General features: G+C 43.3%; 1 protein-coding gene across 3 annotated transcripts in view; it reads right to left on the bottom strand.

Annotated features, from left to right (window-relative positions):
* Positions 1-27233, bottom strand: part of slc16a4 (solute carrier family 16 member 4) — a 95271-nt gene that overhangs the window by 16371 nt on the left and 51667 nt on the right. For all 3 annotated transcript variants that reach the window (XM_059950375.1, XM_059950376.1, XM_059950377.1), the window contains exons 4-7: positions 15718-15850; positions 12247-12390; positions 9151-9312; positions 6438-7049 (exon numbers count right to left, since the gene is read on the bottom strand). In XM_059950375.1, the coding sequence (XP_059806358.1) occupies positions 6438-7049; positions 9151-9312; positions 12247-12390; positions 15718-15850 (1051 nt within the window). The remainder of the gene's footprint in view (positions 1-6437; positions 7050-9150; positions 9313-12246; positions 12391-15717; positions 15851-27233) is intronic.

Here is a 27233-nt window from a genome sequence, read left to right as displayed (position 1 = left end):
AAAAGCCAACCTTAACCCACGTCTCAGAGTTATTGATGGTGCATCACCTACTCTTCCTGAGAGCCAAGACAGGTTTGGCGTTTTGTATAGTGCTCTAGCAACCAGACTACAAAACCTGACGTGAATTGTTCAGTGTCTGTCTCACAGTAATTCCCCAAATAATATTCAACAGGTTAAGAGAAACATTCTTAAAGTTTTAGGTCTTTGACTATAAAAGAAAGAAATATATTTAGTTTTCAGTGGAAGAGAAAGGGGGTGAGGGATGGTTAGAACAAAGGGAATATTTCTGATAGCGCGAGACCAAATGAGTTAATGTGACAGCTGCTTCTTTATCTGTGTTATGTGTTATCAACAGCAAAGATGTGGCACATAAAGAGAACAACTTTCTATCTGTCTCTATCAGAACTGCCATTTCTGTTTTCACCTGTCTGTCGTTTTGACTCCGTTTTTCTCCCTCCATTACGTACAGTCTGGACATGCCCAATGACTCTGTGGTAGCAGCCCATCAGGCAGACAACGAAACGTAATCTGATTCTGACTGCCACATTGACATATTTGGTCTCACTTGACCAGAGCTATTCTCTCTGTTTGACCCATTCCTCCTCAACCTTTTCTGCTATTAAGAACTAACTTGTTTTCTCTCTGTCCAGTTCTGATGAAAGGTCTCGGCTTTCTAACATTCATTAAGATTCCCTCTCCACGTTAGTTCTCAGACCAAATATTTCCAGCATCTTCTACATTTTTTTTCGCATTTCCAGCATCTGAAGTTGTTAATGTTTCCTTTCTGTCTCGTTATAAAATAGTCCTAGACTGACCCAGGTTGTCTCACCATGGCCCGAATTAGTTTCCCTAACTAGGTTTAGTCTTGCCATTGCCTGGGCAGAACAGTCTCACTGTGGTCTCGATATGGCTTGGGAAACATTCACCATTAGTCTCACTGTGACTTGTGCTAATCTCACCGAGTCCCTTATGTCAGTCTCACCCTGACTTGTGTTAGTTGGTCTCACCAAAACCAGCATTTGCCTCGGAACGACTTGTCTTAGTCTCGCCGTGATCAGGGTTAATTTCACTCTGACCTGCCCGACAGACTACCCTCATGGCCTGGGTTGCTTGGAGTGTGGTCTAAGTTAGTCTGAGACCTCCAGTACCTCCCAGGTTCCTCTCAGATTCAAAGCACGGCCCAAGTCACTGTTAGAAAACTCTGTCCTGCACAGCACCAATTCAAAAATGAACTACAGTTAACAAAACTAAATAAGTTTGACACTTCAGGAGTTCAGAACAGCTAAGATGAATAGTCATAGAGCCTCCAGTGTTGAATGGATTCAATTATAGAATCTTAGATTGACCAAAGAGATACAGGGAGGGAAATGCAGAAATCAGCAGAGCAAGCTTTCATTTTGCTAGGCAACCAGGGAAACGCAGACTGAGAGGCAAGGCCAGAAAAATGAATGGTTCCTTTTACCAAAAAAGGGTCTTAAGCAATCAGCTTCAAGCCTGGACAGATTTCACACAGCAAGAAATTCAGGCAAAAACATGCAAGGGAACAGAAGGACCATTGTGAAAGCAGGATTGGGCCAGTTCCTTGTGCTGATACTTTAGGTTATGTGTAACACGAAATGATCCTACTTAGCTCTAACCCTCTCTATCCACTCGGTCACTGAGCCAGGGTCTGCCAAAATCCTGACCTGTGCTGTGTTGCCATGTGACTGCTGTTGCTCTCCGGTGAGAGGACGGACTGTTGATACTTGCACAAAGTGACCTCTTTTCATACAATTCACGTACGATAACAACTGGATTTGAATTTAAGTAATCACAATCCTCCTCAGACCGAGTGCACTGGCATGCCCTGGGATCCATCTCATTAACAGTTAATGTGAAATAAAAAAAATCAGACTCCGAAGTCTCTGTCAGATAGGGAACTGTAAAGGTATTGATCTGGGAATGGATTATTGCAGCCTGTGGGTACAAAGGGCGCTAGATAATACACCTCATAATCTTGGGAAACTGCATGTAGTTGTGATTCAGTGTACTCCATTATTTAATGATAGGGTCACAAAGGGCAAAGCGGAGTTAGCAAATTGGCACAATATAAAGATTAACGTGATCTGTGTGCTTTAACAGAGCTTTGTGGGGGATAGGTCTGTATACAACAGGCCGAAGCATCACAGTGTATTCTTAGTGACTAATCCAGCCCCAGGTGAACTCCAGCTCGTCTTGAAGAAAGGTTTCTGCAGCCTCCTCCGCAGAGTCTTAAAACACTTCTCACCTCAACACTTTTACGAAGGTTGTCACTACTCTGTGCCGAATGACATTTGGGGTTTTCATTTGTAACCTACCTGAGACACAACTGTGAACTCTCGTTGTGCACGTCCATGGATTATTTTATTCAGAGGACTATGAAAATTTAATTGTGCACAACTGATTTGGAACTATGCACCTCCAGTGTACCAAACTGCAGTATTATTGGCCACCACGTTTTGCATCATCAGAATACGAGGACGGCACTTTAGAACGGGGATGAGGAGGAATTTCTGTCGCCCGAGGATGGTGAATCTGTGGGATTCATGACCATGTCATTTACTGTATTTAAATTGGAGGTTGATAGGTTCTTGATTAGTAATGGCATCAAAGATTATGGGGAGAAGGCAGGAAAATGAGGTTAAAGGGGATATTACATCAGCCATGAGAGAATGGCAGAGCAAACCAGATGGGCCAAATATTCTAATTCTGCTCCTGTATTGTGTTTTGAACTCTTGAGGGTGGGTGGGCCTCACGGACAGTCGGGCGCTACATCAGGAAAAACAGAAGCTCAGCCCAAACCTGTCAGAATGGGCAACCTGCCCGCCAGGAGAATGGCACTGAATGAGGAGTTGTGCTTCCACAATAAGTACTGCTGCTTCAGCACCACTATCCTGGGAGTCCCAATAATTCAGCTGGTCCTTAACAGTGCAACACACAAAAACTGCTGGAGAAACTCAGCAGGTCGGGCAGCAAAGGCAGAGATTGACTAGATAATCACAGTCTTTTTCCCAGAGTAGGAGAGTTGAGTACTAGAGGGCAGAGGCTTATGATGAGAAGGGAAAAATTCAAATGCAGCCTAAGGCATATCTTTTCAAACAGAGAGTAATGAATATTTCAAATGTGCTGCCTGAGGAAGCAGATAATTGGCAGGCAAATCCTTGACAGACCATGCACAAAGTTTAGGGAACAATTGGTGCAAATCTTGTTTTGTATCTCCGCCTTTAGATCTGATTACTTTTTCTTTCATCATTTTTACGGAGCTGGGTATAGCTGGTATTTATTGCCCACCCTAATTGCCCTTGAGAGGCATCTTAGTGAACCATCTTCCTGAGTTACTGCAGTCCTCAAGGAAAAGCTGCTCCCTTGAATACTGTTGGGTACTGAATTCCTGAATTTATAAGGTGACAATTAAGGAATGATGATATAATAGGGATTAGTCACTGAGAATATACTGTGATGCTCTAGTCTGCATATAATTGAATGGAATTGAATTGACTTTATTTCTTACATCCTTCACATACATGAGGAGTAAAAATCTTTATGTTACATCTCCATCCAAATGTGCAATCATAGTAATTTATAATAATTGTAATAAATAGAACAGTCAATGTAACATAGAAATACACTCAGATCAGCATGAATTAATCAGTCTGATGGCCTGGTGGAAGAAGCTGTCCCGAAGCCTGTTGGTCCTGGCTTTTATGCTGCGGTACGGTTTCCCGGATGGTAGCAGCTGGAATAGATTATGGTTGGGGTGACTCAGGTCCCGAGTGATTCTATGGGCCCTTTTTACACATCTGTCTTTGTAAATGTCCTGAATCATGGGAAGTTCACAACTACAGATGCGCTGGGTTGTCCACAGCACTCTCTGCAGAGTCCTGCGATGAAGGGAGGTACGGTTCCCATACCAGGACACCGAGGAACTTAAAGTTGTTTACCCTCTCAACCACAGATAGATTGATATCATTAGAGGTTAGCCCATCTCCATTCCTCCTGTAATCCACAACCAGCTCCTTGTGAGTTGTGAGTTGAAGCTTCAGCAGTCTAACATAACAACACACACAAAATGTTGGTGGAACACAGCAGGCCAGGCAGCACCTGTAAGGAGAAGCACTATCGACGTTTCTGGCCAAGACCCTTCGTCAGGACTAACTGAAAGGAAAGATAGTAAGAGATTTGAAAGTAGGAGGGGAGGGGAAAATGTGAAATGATATGAGAAGAATCTCTTACTATCTTTCCTTTCGGTTAGTCCTGACGAAGGGTCTCGGCCCGAAACGTCGACAGTCCTTCTCCTTATAGATGCTGCCTGGCCTGCTGTGTTCCACCAGCATTTTGTGTGTGTTGCTAGAATTTCCAGCATCTGCAGATGTTCTCGTGTTAGCAATCTAACAACCAATCAGGAGGGATGGGCAACAAGGATACCACCGGACTAGACATACCCAAGCATAACCCCTGATGAAGATGATAGAGTTTGTCATCAAAACATAGTTAAAATCAATACCTGTGTCCGGCTGGAAGCCCTAGAAGAATTTATTCATCATATACACTGGGAAAGCACTAGATCCTTTTTTCAAGAATAATTACATGAAATAAGTATTGCCAAATGAGAGGGGGGAAAATAGTGAGTTCATGGGTTCACTGTGCAATCAGAAATATGAAGGCAGGGGGAAGAAGCTGTTACTGAAACATTGTGTATGTGTCTTCAGGTTCTTGTACATCCTCTTTGACGGTAGCAATGAGGCATGTCCTGGGTGATAGAAACATAGAAAATAGGTGCAGGAGTAGGCCATTTGGCCCTTCGAGCCTGCACCGCCATTCAGTATGATCATGGCTGATCATCCAACTCAGAACCCTGTACCTGCTTTCTCTCCATACCCCCTGATCCCTTTAGCCTCAAGGGCCATATCTAACTTCCTCTTAAATATAGCCAATGAACCGGCCTCAACTGGTTCCTGTGGCAGAGAATTCCACAGATTCACCACTCTCTGTGTGAAGACGTTTTTCCTCATCTCAGTCCTAAAAGGCTTCCCCTTTATCCATAAACTGTGACCCCTTGTTCTGGACTTTCCCAACATTGGAAACAATCTTCCTACATCTAGCCTGTCCAATCCCTTTAGAATTTTATACGTTTCAATAAGATCCCCCCTCAATCTTCTAAATTCCAGTGAGTATAAGCCTAGTCAATCCAGTCTTTCTTCATATGAAAGTCCTGCCATCCCAGGAATCAATCTGGTGAACCTTCTCTGTACTCCCTCTATGGCAAGAATGTCTTTCCTAAGAATAGGGGACCAAAACTGCACACAATATTCTAGGTGCGGTCTCACCAAGGCCTTGTACAACTGCTCCTGTACTCAAATCCTTTTGCTATGAATGCCAAAATACCATTTGCCTTTTTCACTGCCTGCTGTACCTGCAGGCCCACCTTCAATGACTGGTGTACAATGACACCCAGATCTCGTTGCATCTCCCCTTTTCCTAACCGGCCACCGTTCCGATAATAATCTGTTTTCCTGTTCTTGCAACCAATGTGGATAACCTCACATTTATCCACATTAAATTGCATCTGCCATGAATTTGCCCACTCACCTAACCTATCCAAGTCACCCTGCATCCTCTTAGCATCCTCCTCACATCTAACACTGCCGCCCAGCTTCGTGTCATCCGCAAACTTGGAGATGCTGCATTTAATTCCCTCGTCTAAATCATTAATATGTATTGTAAACAACTGGTATGGCTTCTTAATGATGGATGCTGCCTTTTTGAGGCATTGCATGTTGAAGATGTCTTTAATGCCAGTGAGGATAGTGCCAATGATGAAACAGGCTGAGTTTACAACTTCCTGTAGCTTTTTCCAATCCTGTGCAGTGTCCTCTCCATACCGAACAGTGATGCAACCAGAATGCTCTCCATGGTGTAGGCATCCATTAGTCTCGATAGACCATGGATTTGTGCTTGCTCATGGATTTTGTTTCTTGCACCACTCTAGAGAGTTTACCTAAAAATCCCAGGAGATTAGGAGTTTCTGAGATACTCAAACCTCACTAACTGGCATCAACAATCATTCCAAAGTCAAAATCACTTAGATCACATTTCTTCCTATTCTGATTGTTTGGTCTGAACAAGAACCTCTTGACAACGTTTATATGCTTTTATGCATTTAGTTGCTGCCACATGATTGGTTGATTAGATATTTGCATTAATGAGCAGGTGTACAAGTATACCTAATAAAATGGCCACTTAATGTACATTGCAATACCTTCACTCAGAGATTTGGGATTTAATTCCGAGAAGTATACATGAGGATTCACAACATATTTGTGGTATTGAGGAGATCATTGTACCACTGATTTAATGCATACCTTGAGCGGATACCAATAGCAAAAATTCGAACAAAATGTTTTTGACACTGAGCTTACCTGCGACAGAAATGATGAAGGATGCATCCATTGCATCTATGTCCAAGGTTTTGGCCCTGGCCGACAGGTGAAAGTATGGAATGAAGTATGCTAACTGACTGAACATCACTGAGAAGGTGTATATACAAAAGAAAGGATCTTTCAATAGTGAGAAGTCGAGAAGCTTCTCCTTTGGAGGGAGGCTTTGCGTTCCCTTGTCCTTGCTCGAGCAATCAACAATCTCACTGTGAGTCTTTTTGAAAGTTACTTTATCCAAAAAGGCTATGCTCTCATGTGTGATGCTGGTCTCCGCCTCCACTCGCAACGGATTGATGCTTAGGCTGTCGTCAGTCAAGATACAGGTATCATGGCCCTTGGAATCACCAAGGTGACCAATTGCCAAATGACTCAGTGTGGGGTTGGCAGAGATTAAACAGCCTTCTGAATGTTTCTCAAAGGTACCTTGTTTAGTCGTTCCATTCTGAAAAAGACTGTTCTGAGCATTTATGAGTGTTTTTGTGTTGGAAGTTGATTCTGAGGTCTTGGGCTGGTTTTCCTGGAGGTAAATTGGCCTCAATAACATGCTAGTAGCAATAAGGTTCAGCATTATACCTCCCAAAATAAGCAATGCACCTGTAGGGACAAAATAAATCAGACATTAACTATTTATTCACTCAGTGAAGATATCTGCAGAGTTTCTTCTGCTTTTATGATGTAATTTCAAACAGGTCTGGTCATCTTTGTGTGGGGTCCACAGGTGTGATAGAAGATCCCAGAGGTTTATTAAAATTTACAAAAGAGTCCTTGCAAACTTATAAAAGTTTAGCAGCTGTCTTTCAGGTTTGTCAATATTTTGCAAAAGTATCACAGGCGTGTAATTATTTCCAGAAAGCCGCTCCAGGTACCAATATATAGGAAAAGCTTTACATATACAGTATTAGAATTTAGTGAACATAGTATTTTACAATGAGCTCACTTTCAAGGACTCTATAACTTATATTCTCAGTATTATGTATTTATATATTTTTAAATTTGTTTTGTTTTCTTTTTACGTATTGGTTGTTTGTATGTCATTTTTCATTGAATCCATTATATTCTATGTTCTACTGTGAATGCCTGCAAGAAAATAAATCTCACTGTGGTATATGGTGACAAATACCTACTTTGATAATAAAATTACTTTAAACTTTGTACTATTGGAGAGTTTCTTAAGTGTGATAATATTTAGAGAAAATCCTACAGACATGTTACTCTTACAGACACATTATGTTAACGTTTAGAATTATGGCAGAAACACTGGTCGACAGAGAATTTCCACATACTACTGTTTCCAGAGGATTTTCTGAGATAGTTAATATTTGTAAATTTACCACAGTAGGACTTATATTTAGGAATAGTCCCACAGATGTGACACAGGATCTCAATATTTAGAAGTCCTACAGGTGATTTCTTATTTACAGAAACTCCAAGATTTATGTTCAGTTGTATCAGTGAATCATTGATGACTCCATCCAAGTTAAGGCAATAATGAATATAATCTCTGCTAATTTCCCCACATTCATAAACACCAGATATCAATTATTATTATAGATATTCCCTAGAGTTTCAGCCATCTGTCTACAAAAATTATAGAGGGAAATTTTAAAAAATTAAATGAAAACTCCTGGTGAATTCTCTTCGTTTCATCTGGCTGAGTGGATATAGAAATGCTTTGTCAAATAGGAATGGCATCTGGCTCTGTGGCTCAAGAATATGTTGGACAACTGTTGCAGCTTAACCAATATTTGTACCCACTCACTGACAAGCTTATCTTGAGGACTGCAGTCACCCCTGGAATCAGTTTCTCCATTGAAACTGTTATGGGAAAATCAGATAGAAAGCTGAAGTTTAAAATGAAGACAGAGACCTTAGACCAGGGGTTCCCAACCTTTTTTTTTTATGTTACGGAGCCTTACCATTAACTGAGGGGTCCATGGACCCCAGGATGGTAAACCCTGCGTTAGACCTTCCAGAGATGTAAAACGTAATGAGGGTCATCTTTTTCCCAGGGAAAGTGAATCAATAACTGGAAGGCTTAGGTTTAAATTAAGAGAGGAAGGGTCAACTTCTTTTTGCTGAAGTGATGCATATATGAAATGAACTACCAAAAGTAGTTGTTGACACAATAATAATATTTAAAAGACTCTTGAACAGGTCTATGTATAGGAAAGGGTTAGAGGGATATGGAACAAACATAGGCAAAATGGACTAACTTAAATAGGATTCTTGTGGAAGTTGTGGCAGTGTAGTGGATAGTGCAATGCTATTACAACCCAGGGCATTCTAGAGTTTGGAGTTCAATTCTGGCGCTGTCAGAAAGGAGTTTGTAAGTTCTCTCCATGACAGCATGGGTTTTGTCCAGGTGCTTCTTTTTCCCTCACAGGGCAAAAGTGTGCCAGTTAGTTGGTTAATTGGTCATTGTAAATTGTTCTGTGATTTGGCCGATTGCTGGGTAGTGTGCTTCATTGAGCAGGAGGACCTGTTCCGTGCTGTATCTCTATAAAGTTGGTGCAGAAGCACCTGTTTCTGTTCCTTGACCATAATATTATTAAATGGGAGAGCTGATTTGAGGCATTGTGGAGTATCCCCCTCCTATTTCTTAGTTGCAAATTTTCTTTGACAAATGTTACTTCTTAAAATTTATGATAAAAAGTGATCTGTACTGGTTAAGAGAATTAAAGCACACATTACTTACCTTGCCAATCATATTCTACAAGCAATAACTGTGTGAAAGGGGCGAGGGCAAATGTCAGGCCCATTCCTGACCTTGCAATGGCGTAGGCTGTAGCAAGTCTTTTTTTGAAGTACTTTGCCTGCATGACACTTGCTGCTTGATAGAGAAAAGCAAAGCCAATTCCTGCAACAAACATTCACACCTTATTGTCTTCTTCTAAACATTTTGTCTCTCTGGTCTGCCACATAACAACTGACACAGGATGTAGGCAACTGTCCATTCTTTCCAAATCAGAGCAGATCAGATCACAGCACAAATCAGATCATACCCTCCTTTCTCTTGCTTGACTTAACATAAACTTGACAGAGCAATCTCTTAACATGCAATTATGAGCTAGAATTGCAAACGAGCAAACTACAAGAGTGTTAACCTCTCAAGTGTAGGTGGAGTTATAGAAATGTAACCTGTACAGCCACATTCACAACCGTCAATGAAGGATTTGGAAAGAATACTATTGAATATGTGCAAATAGCAAATTACCTTTGTCACATGAAATACTATTGTTGTCCCTTGCATATTTTACGTGATTACGTTCAATATTTATCTCTGTTGCGCTTTGACTCCTTTCATTTCTTTCAAGTAAAAGTATTGGTGAGAGGCATCAAATGGTTCCTAGCTATGGTGGGCCTTTCATGAACAATTGGAAATAATGTTTATTCCACTATGTCAAAAACAAATAATTGCAGATAAAGATAAAGACTGAAAACACTGGAAATACTCAACAGGCCAGGAGTATTTATGAAGGGAGATGTTTCCTCAAAACACTGGAGGAACTCAGAGGGTCAGGCAGCAGCTATGGAAAGGAATAATCAGCTGATGATTCAGGTTGAGACCCCTCATCAGGATCATCAGCCTTAATATTCCACAGATTATTGTCTGCTGCCTCCGATTTATCCTATGTACCACTGCACCCTCCCTTTTCAGAGCTCCAAAGTAATCAATCACTCGATAATCCCTAATTAAGTCAATCATGCCTTTCCCTCCCTAAACACCTTCCCATGAGATAAAACACTTTCATCTTCAGCATCAACTTTCTTAACATCTACTTCTTCCACGTGTTAGAGTGATGTACACATTTAGTTGTATTGAGATACAGTGCAGAGCAGACCATTCCAGCCCTTCAAGCTGTGCTGCCCAGCAACCTGCTGATTTAATCAGGGAGTCATCATGGGACAATTTGCAATAACCAATTAATCTACCATCTGATACATCTTTGGACAGCGGGAGGAAACCTGTGTGGTCATGGGGAGAACGTACAAACTCCTTACACACAGTGGTGGGAATTTGAACTTGGGTCGCTGGTAATGTAAAGCGTTGCGCTAACCACTATGCTACCATGCCACCCCTTATCCTTTCTACTCCGGTAAATGCCCTTATGCTCACAATGCAGTTTAATATACTGGGATTTCATGTCAGTCTGCAGGCACACAACTGAGACTTGTTTCCTGATAATCATCGGTTCCCATAACGACCTTTGTACATTGTTCCAATAAGGCTTAAAGCTGACCAACAGTACTCCTTTTTCTGATTAGATACATTCAGGCCAGGCTCAATTCTGAGTTTAACCATCTCAGATAGCTTTGGTTATTTCCTCTACAGTGCTCTTAAATCCCATTTTTACCCTTTTGTCTTGCGCCACCATCCTTCCTGTCAAACACCATATTTCTGAGCCTTCCCCATCTTGCATGAAACAAAGATACCATCTCTTCTCTCTTCCAGCCTGATCAAAGGTCTTCAACCTAAAATGCCAACTCTGTTTACCTCTCCACCTAATAGGGTCATTTAAGAAACTCTTAGTGCATGACGCTTAGGAAAATAGAGGGCTATGCAATAGGGAAATTCTAGGCAGTTTCTAGAGTAGGGTACATGGTCGATACAACATCATGGGCAGAAGGGCCTGTTGTGTGCTATAGATTTCTACGCTTCTAATGTGCTGATTATGTTCAACATTTTCTGAATTTTATTTATACATACTTCAGCTTGAGAACTATTAGCAATTCCATGGCTTCCATTGGGACCTTATCTTATATCATTTATTATTTTAAAATGCCCTGGTCATTAATTCCACTGAGATACTCATCTCTGCTCATTTCTGCTCAGCTTGTACCACCGGTATAGACCCGTCTGCCCCACAACTGTTACCGCTCTTTCATGAAATAAAGCATTCTAACCTGTAGCTGTCACTCTTCACTTTACCTTTGTGAAGTGGCTGAATGTCAAGGATGACATTTTAAAAATCTTTTCCAATTCTTGTGCTATTTCAGATTTTACAATGTTTAGTAATTTTTCTGGGAAGTGCTTAAATCTCATAGGTTGACAGACGAGGGACGAAAATATCTAAGTTACTTTTATGAATGTATTCACTAATCTAAACGTTAATATAGGAAGTCGTGGGATAGCCACACTATCAATGTTAGCTTAATGTACAGAGAGACCACTGATCTGGAATTACAAGCAACCTACTGGAGGAACTCAACTGCTGAACCTGGGACAGGTAGAGGTGGTAGGGAGAGAGGAATTCTTGACATTCCAGATTGAAACCCTGCATCGGGACTGAGGGTGAAGAGTGATAGCCAGTATTATGAGGAGAGAGGGAATAGTGAGAAATGGGCCAGCAGGCGATTGGCTGACTGAGGAAGGGTGAAGGATGATGGGCAGATAGATCCAGATAAGGGATGAGGGATAGGTGGAAATGGAGGACAGGGGCAGGTGAACGGTAGATGGAAGAAGACAACAAAAGAGGCAGATAGAAACAGATAGGGTGGGGTAAGTGGTAGGGAGGTGGGACGAGAGGGAATTATGTGGACAACTGGGAGAGTGATAAAAAGGAACATACAGGCTACTAGTGCAGAAAGCTGATAATTAAGAAAGGTGATGGGACAATGTGTGAATATAGTTTATTGATTATAGTCAGTGCTTTTAACACATCCCTCCAAAAGTTATCAAAAAGACACTCTTTGGCTACAGAGAAGCCCTTGGACATTCCCAACAATCACGCGTAAAGATAGTTAAGATCACCATATTGAAACTGATTTTGACAGAATTAACACTTCTTACCAACAACACCTCCAAGAGACATATAAAGGAAGACCACATTGGTAGCCAGCATGCTAATGAGAAATCCCATGCTCACGAGGACAGAGCCCAGAATTGAAGTCCACCGATCCCCCAGCTTCCCAGAAGCAACCGAAGCAATTGGACCTGCACAGAGAAGATCAGGTTAAGCATTTTAAATTCTTCTCTCTTTTATTTTGTGACGTACTTTCCCTCCACTTAGGAGAGTTAGATTAGATGAGCTTTATACGTACATCGAAACACACAGTAAAATGCGTCATTTGCGTCAGCGACCAACACAGTCTGAGGATCTGATGCAAGCGTCCTGCAAGTGTCGCTATGCTCCTGGCACCAACATAGCATGCCCACAACTTACCAACCTTAACCACAACCCATACATCTTAGGAGTGTGGGAGGAAACCAGAGCACCCAGAGGAAACCCACACAGTCACAGGGATAATGTGCAAACTCCTTACAGACGGCGGCGGGAGTTGAACTCTGCTTGCTGACCTCTGACACTGTAGCATCTCTCTAACCGCTGTGCTACCAGGACATCATCTTGTGGTCTGATGAGTCATTCTGCATCTGGCAGAGCTCCACATCTATCAACTGAAACTACAGATGGATAATGCCAAAGAGAATTGTGTATATTGTGTGCCATTCTGGTCACCAAAATGTAGGAAAGATGTCAACAAAATAGAGAGAGTACAGAGGAGATTTACTAGAATGTTACCTGGGTTTCAGCACCTAAGTTACAGAGAAAGGTTGAACAAGTTAGGTCTTTATTCTTTGGAGTGTAGAATGTTGAGGGAGGTCTTGATAGAGGTATTTAAAATAATGAGGGGGATAGATAGAGTTGACATGGATAGGCTTTTCCATTGAGAGTAGGGGCAATTCAAACAAGAGGATGTGAGTTGAGAGTTAAGGGGCAAAAGTTTAGGGGTAACATGAGCGGGAACTTCTTTACTCAGAGAGTGGTAGCTGTGTGGAACGAGCTTCCAGTAGAAGTGGTTTGATTTTGTCATTTAAAAAAAAATTGTATAGGTATATGGACAGGAAAGGAATGGGGGGTTATGGGCTGAGTGCAGGTCGGTGGGACTAGGTGAGAGTAAGCGTTCAGCACGGACTAGAAGGGCCGAGATGGCCTGTTTCCGTTCTGTAATTGTTATATGGTTATATGAATGGATGAAAGCTGAAAGCAACAATCCTTCCCCTTGTAATTCCCCCTGTCCTCTAAAGTGTTGTCAATCCTCTAAAATGTTGTCCCCATGCCCAGAAGATGGGGTTCTTCATTCGGGTTTGTTGGGTGGGAGGAAGGAGGCTGGAGCCATTGGTAAGAGGGGGTAAAGCTGAAAACATGAAGGTGGATTTGGTGAGAGCTCTTCAGAGTGCAGACAGAGGAAGATAGAAGATTCTTGTCTATTTTCATAAATGGACATACAGCACATTGATTGGTTAAAAAGCACAAGAGGGCACAGTTTGAAGCAGCTTGTAAGTAGCTATGGAGGAAATGTCAGCGGTAAGTTTTTTTACGCAGAGAGTGGTGATAGCATGGAATAGGTTGCCAGCAACAGTGGTGGAGGCGGATACGATAGGGTCTTTTAAGAGACTTCTGGATAGGTACATGGAGCTTAGACAAATAGAGGGCTATGGGTAACCCTAGGTAATTCCTAAATTTAGTACATGTTCAGCACAGCATTGTGGGCCAAATGGCCTGTATTGTGGTTTTCTATGTTTCTATGACTCAACACACCCATAATTTCAATGGTTAGCCTATGAGGTTAAATCTCCACTTAGCAATTACTACTAAGTTGTAATATATTTGTTAAAACTGTGGGGAGGGAATTCCCAAATGCAGGAAGAATGGGAGTTGGGGAGAGTTTCAATGTGTTGAGAAAGTGACATCGAGAGCTTGACATCAATAACGGAGCAGAGGATGAGAAGAAAAAGAAGTTTGGTTTTACCTGAACACAATGGCGATCAAGGCCTGCTCTGGGAGAAGATTTGGAGAAATCAGAATAAGGTTCTGAAATCAAATTTCTGGAACAGTAAAAGTGGAATATTGATGATTCAGAACATTTTGCAGGTGAGGGTGAAGAGGTTTACATGGGTGCGGGATCAGCTGTGTGAATTAAGGGAGTTAAGGATAGATGAAAACCATGACTGTTGTAATAAAATCGAAACTGAGAATGGCATTTTGTAAGAATAAACAGTACTCCAAGGTAGTTTATCTTCAGAGAGTCTAATATGCTAATTAGTAATCTTTTGCTGCATTCATAACTTGAGTTACGAGTGACAGCTTTGAGCCTCCTCAGTGTCCAAAGAGCAAATTGTTGGAAAGATGGTGACAACTATCAGAACAATTGCGCATTACAGGGCAGCATCTTTCCTGCCCTTTCACCATGGCCTCACTCAGAGAAGGGGAATAAGAACAATAAATTCCCTACCAGGAAGTTCTGGGAAGGAGTTCACACAAGATGTTTTTCACACTAAAAAACGTGTTATTCACACCACGGTGACAGATGCCCAAAGTAGCATCAATACTGTAATCCCAGGCCAAGGTGCAACACTGGCACTGCTTACTGTCCCCTTCCTGGCTCAGGGGCGCCATCTGCTGATCACACCAGCACTTCCCCATCACCCACGTCAGCTGACCTGGCGTAGGTGATGGGAGTCTATCACAGTGTCTCAGTGACTATGCCAATGTTACGCTGTAAATGCCGAAAAAGAATTGGAGCAACGAGTGAATCTGCAGATGCTGGAAATAAATAAAAAAAACACGAAATGCTGGCAGAACTCAGCAGGCCAGACAGCATCTATGGGAGGAGGTAACAACGACGTTTCCAGCTGAAGCCCTTCATCAGGAGGGTTTCCTGATGAAGGGTTTTGGCCCAAAACATCGTTATTACCTCCTCCCATAGATGCTGTCTGGCCTGCTGAGCTCTGCCAGCTTTTCATGTTTTTTTAAGAATTGGAACAAACCCAGTTTACAGAATTTGACTTTGGGGCAAAGTTTCAGGGTACACAGAGAGAGAGAAAAAGAGTGAGTGAGTGTGAGAAAGAGAGAGACTGTGTGAGACAGAATGACAAAAATGAAGGAGTAGTGGAAGGAGAGAACAAGAAATCAGGCAGCAACAAATGTCTATGCTTTATATACATTTTCATCTGTGTTTCACAACCAGGGAGGGCGTCAAAAACCATCCCCTGAGTAGAGACTGAATTATTGTGAAGCTTCTCACAGTTAAGTAACCAGCCCCCCAACCCCCCTCAATTCACATTCAAGGTTTAATGAAAAAGCACTTAAAGGTGGTGAATCTGTATCTTCGCATTAACTCTTTCAGCATGTGAGGAAGAAGCAAAGGAAACAAAAAAAACTTCAATAGGGCACAACTGTTAAAACTAAAATTGCATATTGCAGATTGCATAGGATTGGGCACCACAACACCAACCCATTCTCCAATCAAACCCGGTTACCTGCAGAGAGGCGGAGGCTGGACATAATAGAGCCGACCCAGCTGATCTGCTCCGAGGAGGCTCCAAATACTTCCTGCAAGGTCACAAAGAAAATCCCAAAGGTTTTCAGTGTTCCCATAACCAAAACGTTCACCTGGAAATCAAAATAGAGGAATTACACAATAAAACTCACCTCGTTTCAAGGTTCAAATAATGCTTTAAGTGCTTCAAAAAAAGTGAGGTCCAACATATACATGTATGACTCTAGTAAAACCATCACAATTGCTTAGTCTTGGGCTTTAATGATTCTCTCCAATCCTGAAGTGTTCTAAGAGTTAACATAGGCTTATTATTCAAAAGAATCCATTTAATTCTTCTAATTAGCAGTGTCATGATGCAGAAACGTCAATATACAACTTCTCGTCTCCACAGATGCTGCTTGATCTGCTGAGTTCTTCCAGCATTACTTATTCATTCTAACAGATTTCTAGATGTTGTATATGATTTACAGTCTTGGTATCCATTTCACCAAAGGTTTAAAAGCAGGAAATCACTGAAATTTCAGTGATTTAGCTCAAGATTGAGCTAAGCTATTATAATTAATATTTGAAAGGTGTTTTTTTTTAATCATAGGTTAACTTTTGAGCATAAATCAAGTTAGCAGTGAGAGAGAGAGGGATGCTGACAGTCCATTGGAATCACAGGGGGTCCCCAATGAGTTCACAATCTTAACTGGTCTGTGTTAGATCTGAATCTGAATCTGGAGAAGTTGGACAACACTGTCATGCCTAATATTAACAGCATCCTAGACCTCTGTCCCACTCAGCATAGAGTCTGCAGACTTTCCTTGTGATGGGATGGCTTCCCCCAGTGTCCTGCTTTCCTCTCATGTCCTCTGGTTGGTGGACTAGCTGACCATTGTAATTCATTCCTAAACTGTGTAGGTGGTAGAAAAATCAGGGAAGAGTTGATGGAGATGTGAGAGAGAATAGTTACAGGGAAATAAGTTGGTAAGTTGGTATAAGAAAATGTCGAGAAGGCTTGACCCAAATGCTGAGCTGCAGAGACGACCATTTTAATAATAAGCTGCAAAATAACAAACCATAAGGGACCACAAAACAAGAGAGATTGGATATTTAACTCGAAAAGGCAACAAGGGATTGAAGTCTAGGACCAACTGGTTGAGTCTGGCTGGTTTGAATGAGCGAACAAAGGGATGTGGATAATAGCTGTGTTTAAATAGTTTGCAGGTGATGCGTTGGAAATGAAAGGCAGCTGACTCCTGTTAGCTGGATGGAGACTGGGAGGCCTAATAGGACCCCACTTCCTACGACTGGCAACTGAAGGCCCAGGGTGATCTGGATAGGTCTGGTGGAACTCCTTGTTTTGTGTTGGATCCAAGATGAAACTGAACAGCACCCAAGGCCTCTCCTTTGGGCCGTATGCAAAACTAGTTGACTGGATACTGCACACCCTGACCATGACAACTCAAGTCCATCAACAAGTGAACTGTGTACTTGGTTCCAGAGGTGCAGGCTCTGGTGAGTTGAGTGGTCCAAGGACAATGGGTTTGAAACAGGGCATGTGGAAGTTAAGTGTGATCCTGAGGGACAGTGACAGATGGAGATGGTAAATGACTGGGTTGATGCAAAGGGTAATATGAAAACAACAATGAACTAGGGTGAGAGCTTGCAGAAGTTGATGTGCAGAGGTAGATCTCAGGTAGATAGCCAGACATGGTCCCCAGGCCAGAGTGGTCTGGCTGGGTGTCAACAGTGGTTGGGCTGATGGCAGTAGGAGCGGATGGCTCCTGGGATGGTCCTTGGTGTTCCTTCCCAAGTATTCTGGTAGTGATGAATTAGGGCTGTGGCAGACAGGACTTCTGCCATATTAGCTCCTCCATGGGGAACAACAGGAAACACTGCAAAGTGTGACATACCTGTGGTAGAGGAGGTGTGTAGATTGTGAGGCAGTTCAGCCAGAGCTGATACTTCTTTTATGTGGAAGGGGTGGAGATGGCAAAGCGACACAGAAACTTCACTTGCTGATTGGCTCTTTCTAATTGACCGTTAGTCTGCGGATGATAGCCAGAGGGAAAACTCACTAAGGCAGGGAGGAGGGAGCAGAAGGTTCACCAGAGGTGGGAGACCCCGGTCTGACACAATGTCACGACAGGGCCTTAGTATTCTTGGAGATGGGTCTGTAGGAGGTGGTGAAGTTGAAATGTTCGAAGAAGAGGGTACGGCAAGCCTGACATGGGTTGAGTAGGTGGGTCTGTTGTGTGGATATGAGTTTCTGATGGTTCGTCCATATTGGAAAGGGTTTGATGTTTCCCATCAGCCAATGTCTCCATTCCTTCAAGGCCCATTTATTGGCAAATAGCCTTCTGCCTCCTTCTCAACAATGGTGCTGTTTACAGTTGAACTTGTGCACCTTCCTGTCTGGTCCTCACTGGTGCCCACATCTGTTGCATTCACTTTTACTACAAAGAGTCTGGAGGGAGGTTGGATGATGGAAAATGGGACTGGTGTTGAAGAGTCTTGAGCCCCTCGAAGGCGTATTCCGTAGCGGCAGACCAGGTTATCGGTGAAGCAGGTGACTGGATGAGGGAGGTGAGACAGGCGATTTGGCTGTAGTTCCTGATGAAACAACTGCAGAAGTTGGAGAAGCCCAAGAAATGTTGTAACTGTTTGAGGGAGTGTGGTTGGAGCCATAAAATGAAGACGCCCACTTTCTCTGGGTCCATGGTTATGCCTGGGGGTGAAAGGACATACCTAGGAAAGAAATCACTGGGATGTGAAATTGGCCTCTTTTAACTTGCAGTACCGTTCATTTCCGAGGAGATGCTGAAGGACTGAACGGATGTGACAGACATGTTCCTGGTGAAAATGAGTATGTCATCAAGATGGATGAACACATACCTGTGTAGCATGTCTCAGAGAATCTTGTTCGTGAAGGCTTGGAAAATGGCTGGACTGATAGAAAGTCTGAAAGACATCACCAGGTATGTGTACAACCCAGTGAGTGTTATGAATGCTGTCTTCCACTCACCTCCCTGGTGGATGTACAAAGTTGTACATCGGGTTGTATGTACCCTATAGATCCAGTTTGGTGAAGATTTAGGCACCTTGGAGTATTCTGAATACGCTATCCATCAAAAGGAGTGGGTAGTGGTTCATACTGGTAACTTTGTTGAATCCATGATAGTCAATGCAGGGACCAAGACCTGCATCTTGCTTTTTGACAAAGTAAAGCCCTGCACCAGCTGGAGACCGGGATGGTTGAGTGAAGCCGTGCACTAGCACCTTGGCTATTATAGTAGTCGTTCACGGTTTGGGTCTCAGGTGGGGAGAGGGAGAACATACGGCCTCAGGGAAAGATGGCACCTGGGAGGAGGTCAATTACTCAGTCATGTGGTCCGTGAAGCAGTAGGATGCTGGCTTTCCTCTTAATGAAGGCAATAGGTAGGTCATGGTATTCCTGTGGGAGTTTGGTGAGGTCGAGGGTTTCCTTCGTCTCCAAGGATTTACTGCGTGAAGTCAGCTGAGGTTGCAGGCAAGAGGGTCACTATCTCAGTAGTGAACCGGGTGACCAGGTGAAATGGGGGCTGTGAATGGAGAGCCAGGGGCAGCCCAAGATGAGAGGAGTTTTGGGTGAGTTGAGAAGAAGGAATTGGATGGACTCAGGGTGATTTCTAATGTTCAAGTACACAGGCGTGCGTGCGCCCTGACCATCCGAGACCCCAAGAGACATCCATCAGTGGCTGTGGCGCAGAAGGGACACATGACAGGCTCAGTAGTCCAGTCCAGAAAGTTGCCTGCTGTGCCAGAAACCACCAGAGTCGGGGTTCGGAGGAGGACAGAAAGAGAGAATTGCCCTATGGAGCTGATGTCAGTGAGCATCGCCTGGGTGAACAGCTCATCCTTCAAGCACTCTTAGAGGCTGTGATCATAATAGACAGCAGTGCTTTTGCATTTCAGCTGCACTCTGCCACGAGGGTCCTGAATTTCATAGTGTAATCCAGTACGAGCATGAGCCTTTTGCAGGTGAGGTATCTGACCCATTGCCCCCTTCCACTTCCCGGATGGCCAAGAACCCGACATATCTCATTGGTGAAATCTTCATGATTATTGCATGTGGTGGTTTTATTGCCCCAGTCAGCAGAGAGATGATGACGGCAATCTTGGTTCAGTCTGTAGAAAGCACAGACGACTGGAGCTTGTGTAAGTGTCAGATTTACTGGGACAGGAAGTTGCAGCATTGGGTTGGGGATCTGTGGAGGCATCGGAATCCGGGGCTCTGAGGGAGGAGGTTCACTGGAGCTGGGTTGCTGTACTGAGACGGAGAGTTGGCTGACAGCGGGAAGCTCCATTGATCGGTCGATGTTTTCCTCCTTCTTTGGGATCCTGTACTCCTTTCGACAGACGATTTCCTTTAGGTGAGCATATTCTGATCTGTCAGCGTTTGGTTTGAGGAGGTTTGACTCGAGCACAGAGCAGCGGAGCAATCACTTTAACTTGCAAAGTAACATAAGGGGCCGTAAAACATGTGAGATCGGATACTTAACATGACAAGCGAGCTGGGTTTAAATAGGCTGCAGGTGACAAGGTGACTCTTGTTTACTGGGTGGAAATTGGGAGGGGCCTGTCTGTGCGGGCCTGGCAGTTGGGGAATAAGATTGATGGGAATATTGTGAGTGGATGCGTGGACTTGATGAACCAAATGGCCTCTTTTGGTATTATAAAGAGGACACTTCATCTGGCAGCTCTCAGACATGGAAACAGAAAGAAGAACTTGAAGGTGCACCTTGAGGGAGACCTTTAATGAGGGTGAAATAACACTGGGAATGAAAAGAAGAACCTACAGGTTGTGCAGAACCTACCATCACGGCTTTATAAACTGAAAGTGTCTGCGTGAAAGAGCTTACCTATCCATTGATATCACCCTAAATGCAACAGAGGATCCCTTTAAACATCACTTCAGATCTTCAGATACCCACACTTGGGGAAAGTAGGGACAGAATCCAGCAGAACAGAACCAGGTTGGGACCAGGGTGCATTTGATTGAAATGATCCCAGCGCTTTTAGCTGCTAAACCCCTGAAATCTGGGATTGCCTCTTTGAAAGTTTCCACCTCTCTTCTTCTTGCAACATATTCCCTAAGCCCAAGGTTTTAGTCAACTGCCCAAATTTCCCCTTATAAGGCTCAATATCAGAAGATTGAAACTTTTCGATTAAGCATCTAGGGACATCTTGTCACATTATAGACAACATAGCAATGTAATGTTTGTTTTTAGTTGTTGCTTGAGATCAAATATATGTTTGCAGCCCATTGCCAAAGGAAATCACAGACACTGGGATGTGAGGCCACTGGAAACTAGTGCTAACATGAGGGAAACTGAAATAATTAAAGTGATTAGAGGAAAGTATACATGGTGGGGGGGGGGATGTCGGAGGTAAGTTTTTTTACACACAAGGAGTGGTATGTGTGTGAAACACACTGCCAGGTGTGGTGGTTGAGGCAGATATATTAGGGGCATCTAAGAAGCTATTAGATAGGTACATAGATGATAGCAAATGAAGGGCTATGTAGAGGGGAATGGTTGATTGTTCTTAGAATAGGTTCAGAATTGTGGATTGAAGGGCCTGTGCTGTGCTGTAATGTTTTGTTTTGTATTTCACATTCTATGAAACTCTAGACAAGGGTTACCATCAACAACTAACTCTTTCCACAAATTACAACACAGTATATCTGTTAAATTCCTGAAGGTCCTTTAACAGGTCTACATTTATACAGAACCTCCCAATGGAAAGGGATAAAACTTTAAACAGAAGAAGTTCTGCAGATGCAGGAAATCCAAAGCACCAGACACTTCAGGGTGGGAAAGGAAGCGGGAGGACACCAGAATAAAATGGTGGAGGGAAGCAATAGCTGAAGCCAGGTGGGTAGGAAAGGTAAATGACTGGAGTGGAAGGAGTCTGATAGGAGAATGGAGAGGACTAAGGGAGAAAGGGAAGGAGGAGGGGACCCATGGGAAGATGAGAGGCGGGTGAGAAGAGTTAAGAGGCCAGACTGGAAAATAGAAGAAAAAGGAAGGGGAAGGGAAATGTATTTTTACCCCCAAGGAGAAATCGATGTTTGTGCCATCACTGGGCCTATACTCCTTAGCGGTTAGAGGTAATCTCAGAAAAATATATTCTTATGCAACCTAAGTGTTTGGATGCAGCAATGTTTCCCCTGAATGGAGTGTTTAAGACTAGGACTGGTATCAAAATGATTTAAGGCTGAGATTAAGACCATAATAACATAAGGTATAGGAACATAATTCGGCTATTCGGCCCATCAAGTCTGCTGCATCATTGCATCATGGATGATATATTGTCCTCTCAGCCCCAATTTCCTGCCTTCTCCCAGTAACCATTGACAACCTTACTAATCAAGAACCCATCAACCTCCGCTTTAAATATTGCAAATGACTTGCCCTCATGAATTCCAAAGATTCACCGCCCTCTGGCTAAAGAAATTCATCCTCATCGCTATTCTAAAGGGACGTTCTTCTATTCATTTTTTAAATTTTGTCAGTCAGCATGTAGGGGAATGTTTGGAATTCAATAGAGGGCAATGGAACATTAATGTTCACATACTTAAGACTTAGAGTGTTGGATATTAAACAGATCAGCAATTATTAGTTTAGTGGAGAAAGTGATACTGAAGGAAATAGATCTCACTGGCAGGGAATGTCGCAAGATGCCAAATCACTTACCCCAGCCATTTCTCATGCTCATTTAATTTGCTTAACAAGCTGAAGAGTGAGTTGAAGTGGTAGAGTGGCCTTTGTTTGGCATTTCCACTGAAGGAAACTGTTCAGATCATTATGCCAGTGCTGGCTTCTGAAAGAGCTATTCATTAAGTTCTGCCCTTTGTGTTTTCCCCAAAGACCCCTGTGAATGATTTATTTTAAGTATTTATCCAATTCCATTTTGAGTTTTGTTATTATTATTAAATTTGCTTCTATCACCCTCAGAAGTAACTCCTTTAAAATCAGCAGATAAGCCAAGGGTTCTCAGCCGGGGCCCATGGACCCCTCAGTTAATGGTAGTGGTCCATGGCTAAAACAAAACTTGGCAACCCCTGAGATAAATTGTACTGAAAATCTGAAATAAAAGCAGTTTCTCTCACACAAACACACACACAAAGTGGATCTAGCTGATTATGACTCCAACCGTACTCACTACTAATCTCCCCACTGACATTCTAGCTTCTACGTTCCACATGAAAAGTTTTATGCACGTTATGAACAAGTTACTCAAAGTCATGCACACAAGACATTCTACATTTGCTGGAAGTCCAAACCAATACATATAGATGCCAGAGGAACTCAGCATGTCCTGTGGAGGAGAAAGAGCAGTTACCATTTTGGTCCAAGTTCTTCATAAGTTAAAAGTTAAAGTCTGTCCCGAGCCTTATAGGCTCATCAGGCTGGTGCTTATGCCAGTTTCCATGGCGTGAAGCGACTGAGAGTCCCCTTCCCAGCTGAATTGTTGATCCTTAGTCAAGAATTGCACGTGTCACCTAGGGTGGAGTCTTGGCCTCTTGGCTCAGTGAGAGTTTCCCCCCCCCCCCCCCCCACAGGATAGGATGCCAGTCTATCGCGAGGTTAACACCCAGCATTTTGCTGGTACCCATTTTCAGCTGAGTGGACTGGAGCAATGTGCGGTTAAGTACCTTGCTCAAGGACACAACATACTGCCTCGGCTGGGGCTCGAACTCACAACCATCAGATCGCTAGCCCAACGCCTTAACCACTTGGCCACGGTCTGAGACCCTCCAAGTTCTTCATCCCCTCCATTTAAACAAAGACAGTGAAAAATAGGACAGAGGCCAATCACAAGGGATTGGATTGGGGGTTGTCCTTAAGTGTGCTACAACTGAAACACATCAAGAAGGCCATCCAATGCTTTGTGGGCAGAGCAGTAAACAAGCCCCGAACTGTCTCTGTAGCATATATGATATCCTCACGAGCTATGTTTATTGTAACCATTACATTGTCTTTGATTGAGTCACTCCATCCACACTGTTACATTACGAATTTCAATGAAGAGAACAATTTTCAATTTATAGTATATTAGATTAATTCACATTCTTTCCCTGTCCCGGAGGAGAAGATGATATTGCAAGCACCTGAGAAATAGGAGGGGAAAGAGGAAGATGAGTCCAGGCCAACACTGGGTCTAGTACAATCATTTCAGAGATTGGGATAGTGGTGGGTTGGCACATTAGGATGGAGAGATATATAACAAGGGGACAGAGTACTTAGTACCCAGTCCTCAGTCTAGTGGATGTCATGGAGAATCAGATGTGGGGCCTTTCTGGATGAGATGCTTGTGCATCTGTTCTCCCTCAGGACACTTAGATGAAGATTTCAATTGCAAAATTCCTTTGGGAAGACATACAAAACTATAGATGCAAAATATTCTACAGATGCGGGAACTCTTGAGCAACATGCATAAAATGCTTGAGGAACTAAGAGTTGGGCAGCATTTATGGAGGGGAATAAATAGGATCTGGCCCAAAACTTTGACTGTTTATTGCTCTCCATAGATGCTGACTGGCCCGTTGTGTTCCTCCATTTGTGTGTGTTGATACAAAACTATGGTGAGCAAAGATGCCAGGTTTGTCTCAAATGCAGAAGATGAGACGCAGCAAGGAAAGATTCATCTCCAAACTCTCACTGAGCCAAGAGGCCAAGACTCCACCCTAGGTGACACGTGCAATTCTTGACTAAGGATCAACAATTCAGCTGAGAGCTTGAAAGTACAATCAGAGGGCACACAGAGTTTTTCTGACGCAATAGTTTTCTGTGCACTTTCATTCAGCTGGATGTCTGATTGCTGCTGCAAGCTGTCAGCATGGCCAAGTAATCTAAAATGGTTGATGTAAAGGCTAGTAATCCTTACTGTTGCCAGTGGTTAGTGTATTTGGCAGCATGGTGGCACAGCACCAGCAATCCGAACTATCAGTTCTGTCTGTATGATGTTTGTACATTTTCCCTGTGACCAGATGGGTTTCCTGCACGTGCCCCAATTCCCCTTTCACATCCTAAACACACGTGAATGCTGAGCTCATCCGCTACTGTAAATTGCCCCTGGTATGAACGTGAGTGGTAGAACCTGAGGTAGGTCAATGGATCAAGGGGAGAATAGCTTACCGGGAACACAAGAGATTCTGCAGGTGCTGGAAATCCAGAGCAACACGCAAAATGCTGGCGGAACTCAGTTGGTCAGCTAGTAACTATGGAGTGGTATAAACTGTTGACATTTTGGTCCAAGACTCTTTATCAGTGCTCTTACAGGAAAAATTGGATGGGATTGTTGTGAGAGGCAGCATGGACGTCATGGGTCAAATGATCTCATTGGAGGGCAGCTTGAACGTAGAACATAGTAGAACATAGAACATAGAATAGTACAGCACAGTACAGGCCCTTTGGCCCACAATGTTGTGCCGACCCTCAAACCCTGCCTCCCATATAACCCCCCACCTTAAATTCCTCCATATACCTGTCTAGTAGTCTCTTAAACTTCTCTAGTGTATCTGCCTCCACCACAGACTCAGGCAGTGCATTCCACGCACCAACCACTCTCTGAGTGAAAAACCTTCCTCTAATATCCCCCTTGAACTTTCCTCCCTTTACCTTAAAGCCATGTCCTCTTGTACTGAGCAGTGGTGCCCTGGGGAAGAGAGATGGCAATTGCTAGCAGGTTCTTCATTTCATGGAGTGTAGAATGAGATTCATAGGTAGATTGCTACTCACAGTGAACACAGATAGAGTTGCTACCTAGGAAGAGTTTACTGGAGTAAACGGATATTGCGTATGATAGATGTTCTCCTCCTGGGGAATCGCTAATGTTTCATGACAATGTATTGCTCCAGGTTTTGCTGAAGACTGCAGCAATGTGGCAGGAGGGACTCATCTGTCTTGAACTTAGAGAGGTGTATAAAGTCATTTATAGCAATGAGAGGGTAAATTCACATGGTCTTTTTCCCAAGGAAAGAGAATTAAAAGCTTAAAGTGCACGGTTGAAGGTGAGAGGGGAACATTTAAAAAGAACCCTTCACATAGAGAGTGATCCATTTAAGCTACCAGAGGAGGTGGTTGTGGCAGGTACAATAACAACATTAAAAGACAGGTACAGAGATAGGAAAGGGATATGGGATGCGGGCCAAATATTTATTTATTTATATCTTGTGCTAAATCGTGGAATAGGCCCTTTTGGCCCTTCGAGCCATGAAACCCAGCAACCTCCGATTTAACCCTAGCCTAACCGTGGGACAATTTACAATGACTAATTAACCAAGCAACTGGTATGGTTTTGGACTGTGGGGAGAAGACCAGAGCACCTGGACAAAACACCTGCGGTCATGGGGAGAACGTATAAACTCCTTACAGACAGCAGTGGGAATTGAATCCGATAGTGCACAGCATTGTGCTAACCACTACACTACACTACCCTGCCAAAAGGGATTAGCTTAGATGGGCATCTTAGTTGGCATGGATGAGTTGGCCCTGTTCCCAAGCTCTGTTAATCTATGCCTGTTCTACAGGAGCCAAGGCATGTGCCTTCGATGAATACATCTCTTCATTATGAGCCAAGTCCTGCAGGATTGTGCAGAGAGGTGACTCTGAAAACAAAGGTGAAGGCAGTTTGGACTAAACACACATTACTCGTCATCAGCCACCTCAGCTTTGCTACGGATTTGGCCTCAAGAAGCCCACTGGTACAGTTAGGCAGCATTGTTTATCTGAGTAACACACACAAAATGCTGGAGGAACTCAGCAGGCCAGTCAGCATCTATGGGAAAGAGTACAGTCGACATTTTGGGCTGAGACCCTTCAGCAAGTCTGGAGAGAAAAACTGAGGAATAGATGTAAAAGGTGGGGAGGAGAGGAGAGAGAAGCACAAGATCATAGGTGAAACCTGGAGGAGGAGGGACGAAGTAAAGAGCTGGGAAATAAATTGGTGAAAGAGACAGAAGGCCATGGAAGGAAGAAAAGGGGGAAGGAGCACCAGAGGGAGGCAATGGGCGGGCAAGGATATAAAGTGAGAGAGGGAAAAGGGAATGGGAAATGGTGACGGGGTGGGGGCTATTAGCAGAAGTTTGAGAAATTGGTGTTCATTCCATCAGGTTGGAGGCTACCCAAATGGAATATGAGGTGTTGCTCCTCCAGCATGAGTGTGGCCTCATCACAACAGTGGGGGAGGCCATGAATGGACATATTGGAATGGGAACTGGAATTAAAATGGGTGGCCACTGGGAGATCCCACTTTTTCTGTCAGACGGAGCATAGATGCTCGGTGAAGTGGTCTCCCAATCTACGTCGGATCTCACCAATATGCAGGAGGCCACACCAGGAGCACCAGACACAGTATATGACCCCAACAGACTAACAAGTGTCACCTCACCTGGAAGGACTGTTTAGGACCCTGAGTGGTAGTGAGGGAGGAGGTATAGGGACAGGTATAGCACTTGTTCTATCT

The sequence above is a fragment of the Hypanus sabinus genome, chromosome 25 (assembly GCF_030144855.1).
Source record: "Hypanus sabinus isolate sHypSab1 chromosome 25, sHypSab1.hap1, whole genome shotgun sequence".
Lineage (NCBI taxonomy): Eukaryota > Metazoa > Chordata > Chondrichthyes > Myliobatiformes > Dasyatidae > Hypanus > Hypanus sabinus.
Note: the sequence above shows the minus strand (reverse complement) of the source record. Positions and strands in the feature narration are given on the sequence as shown.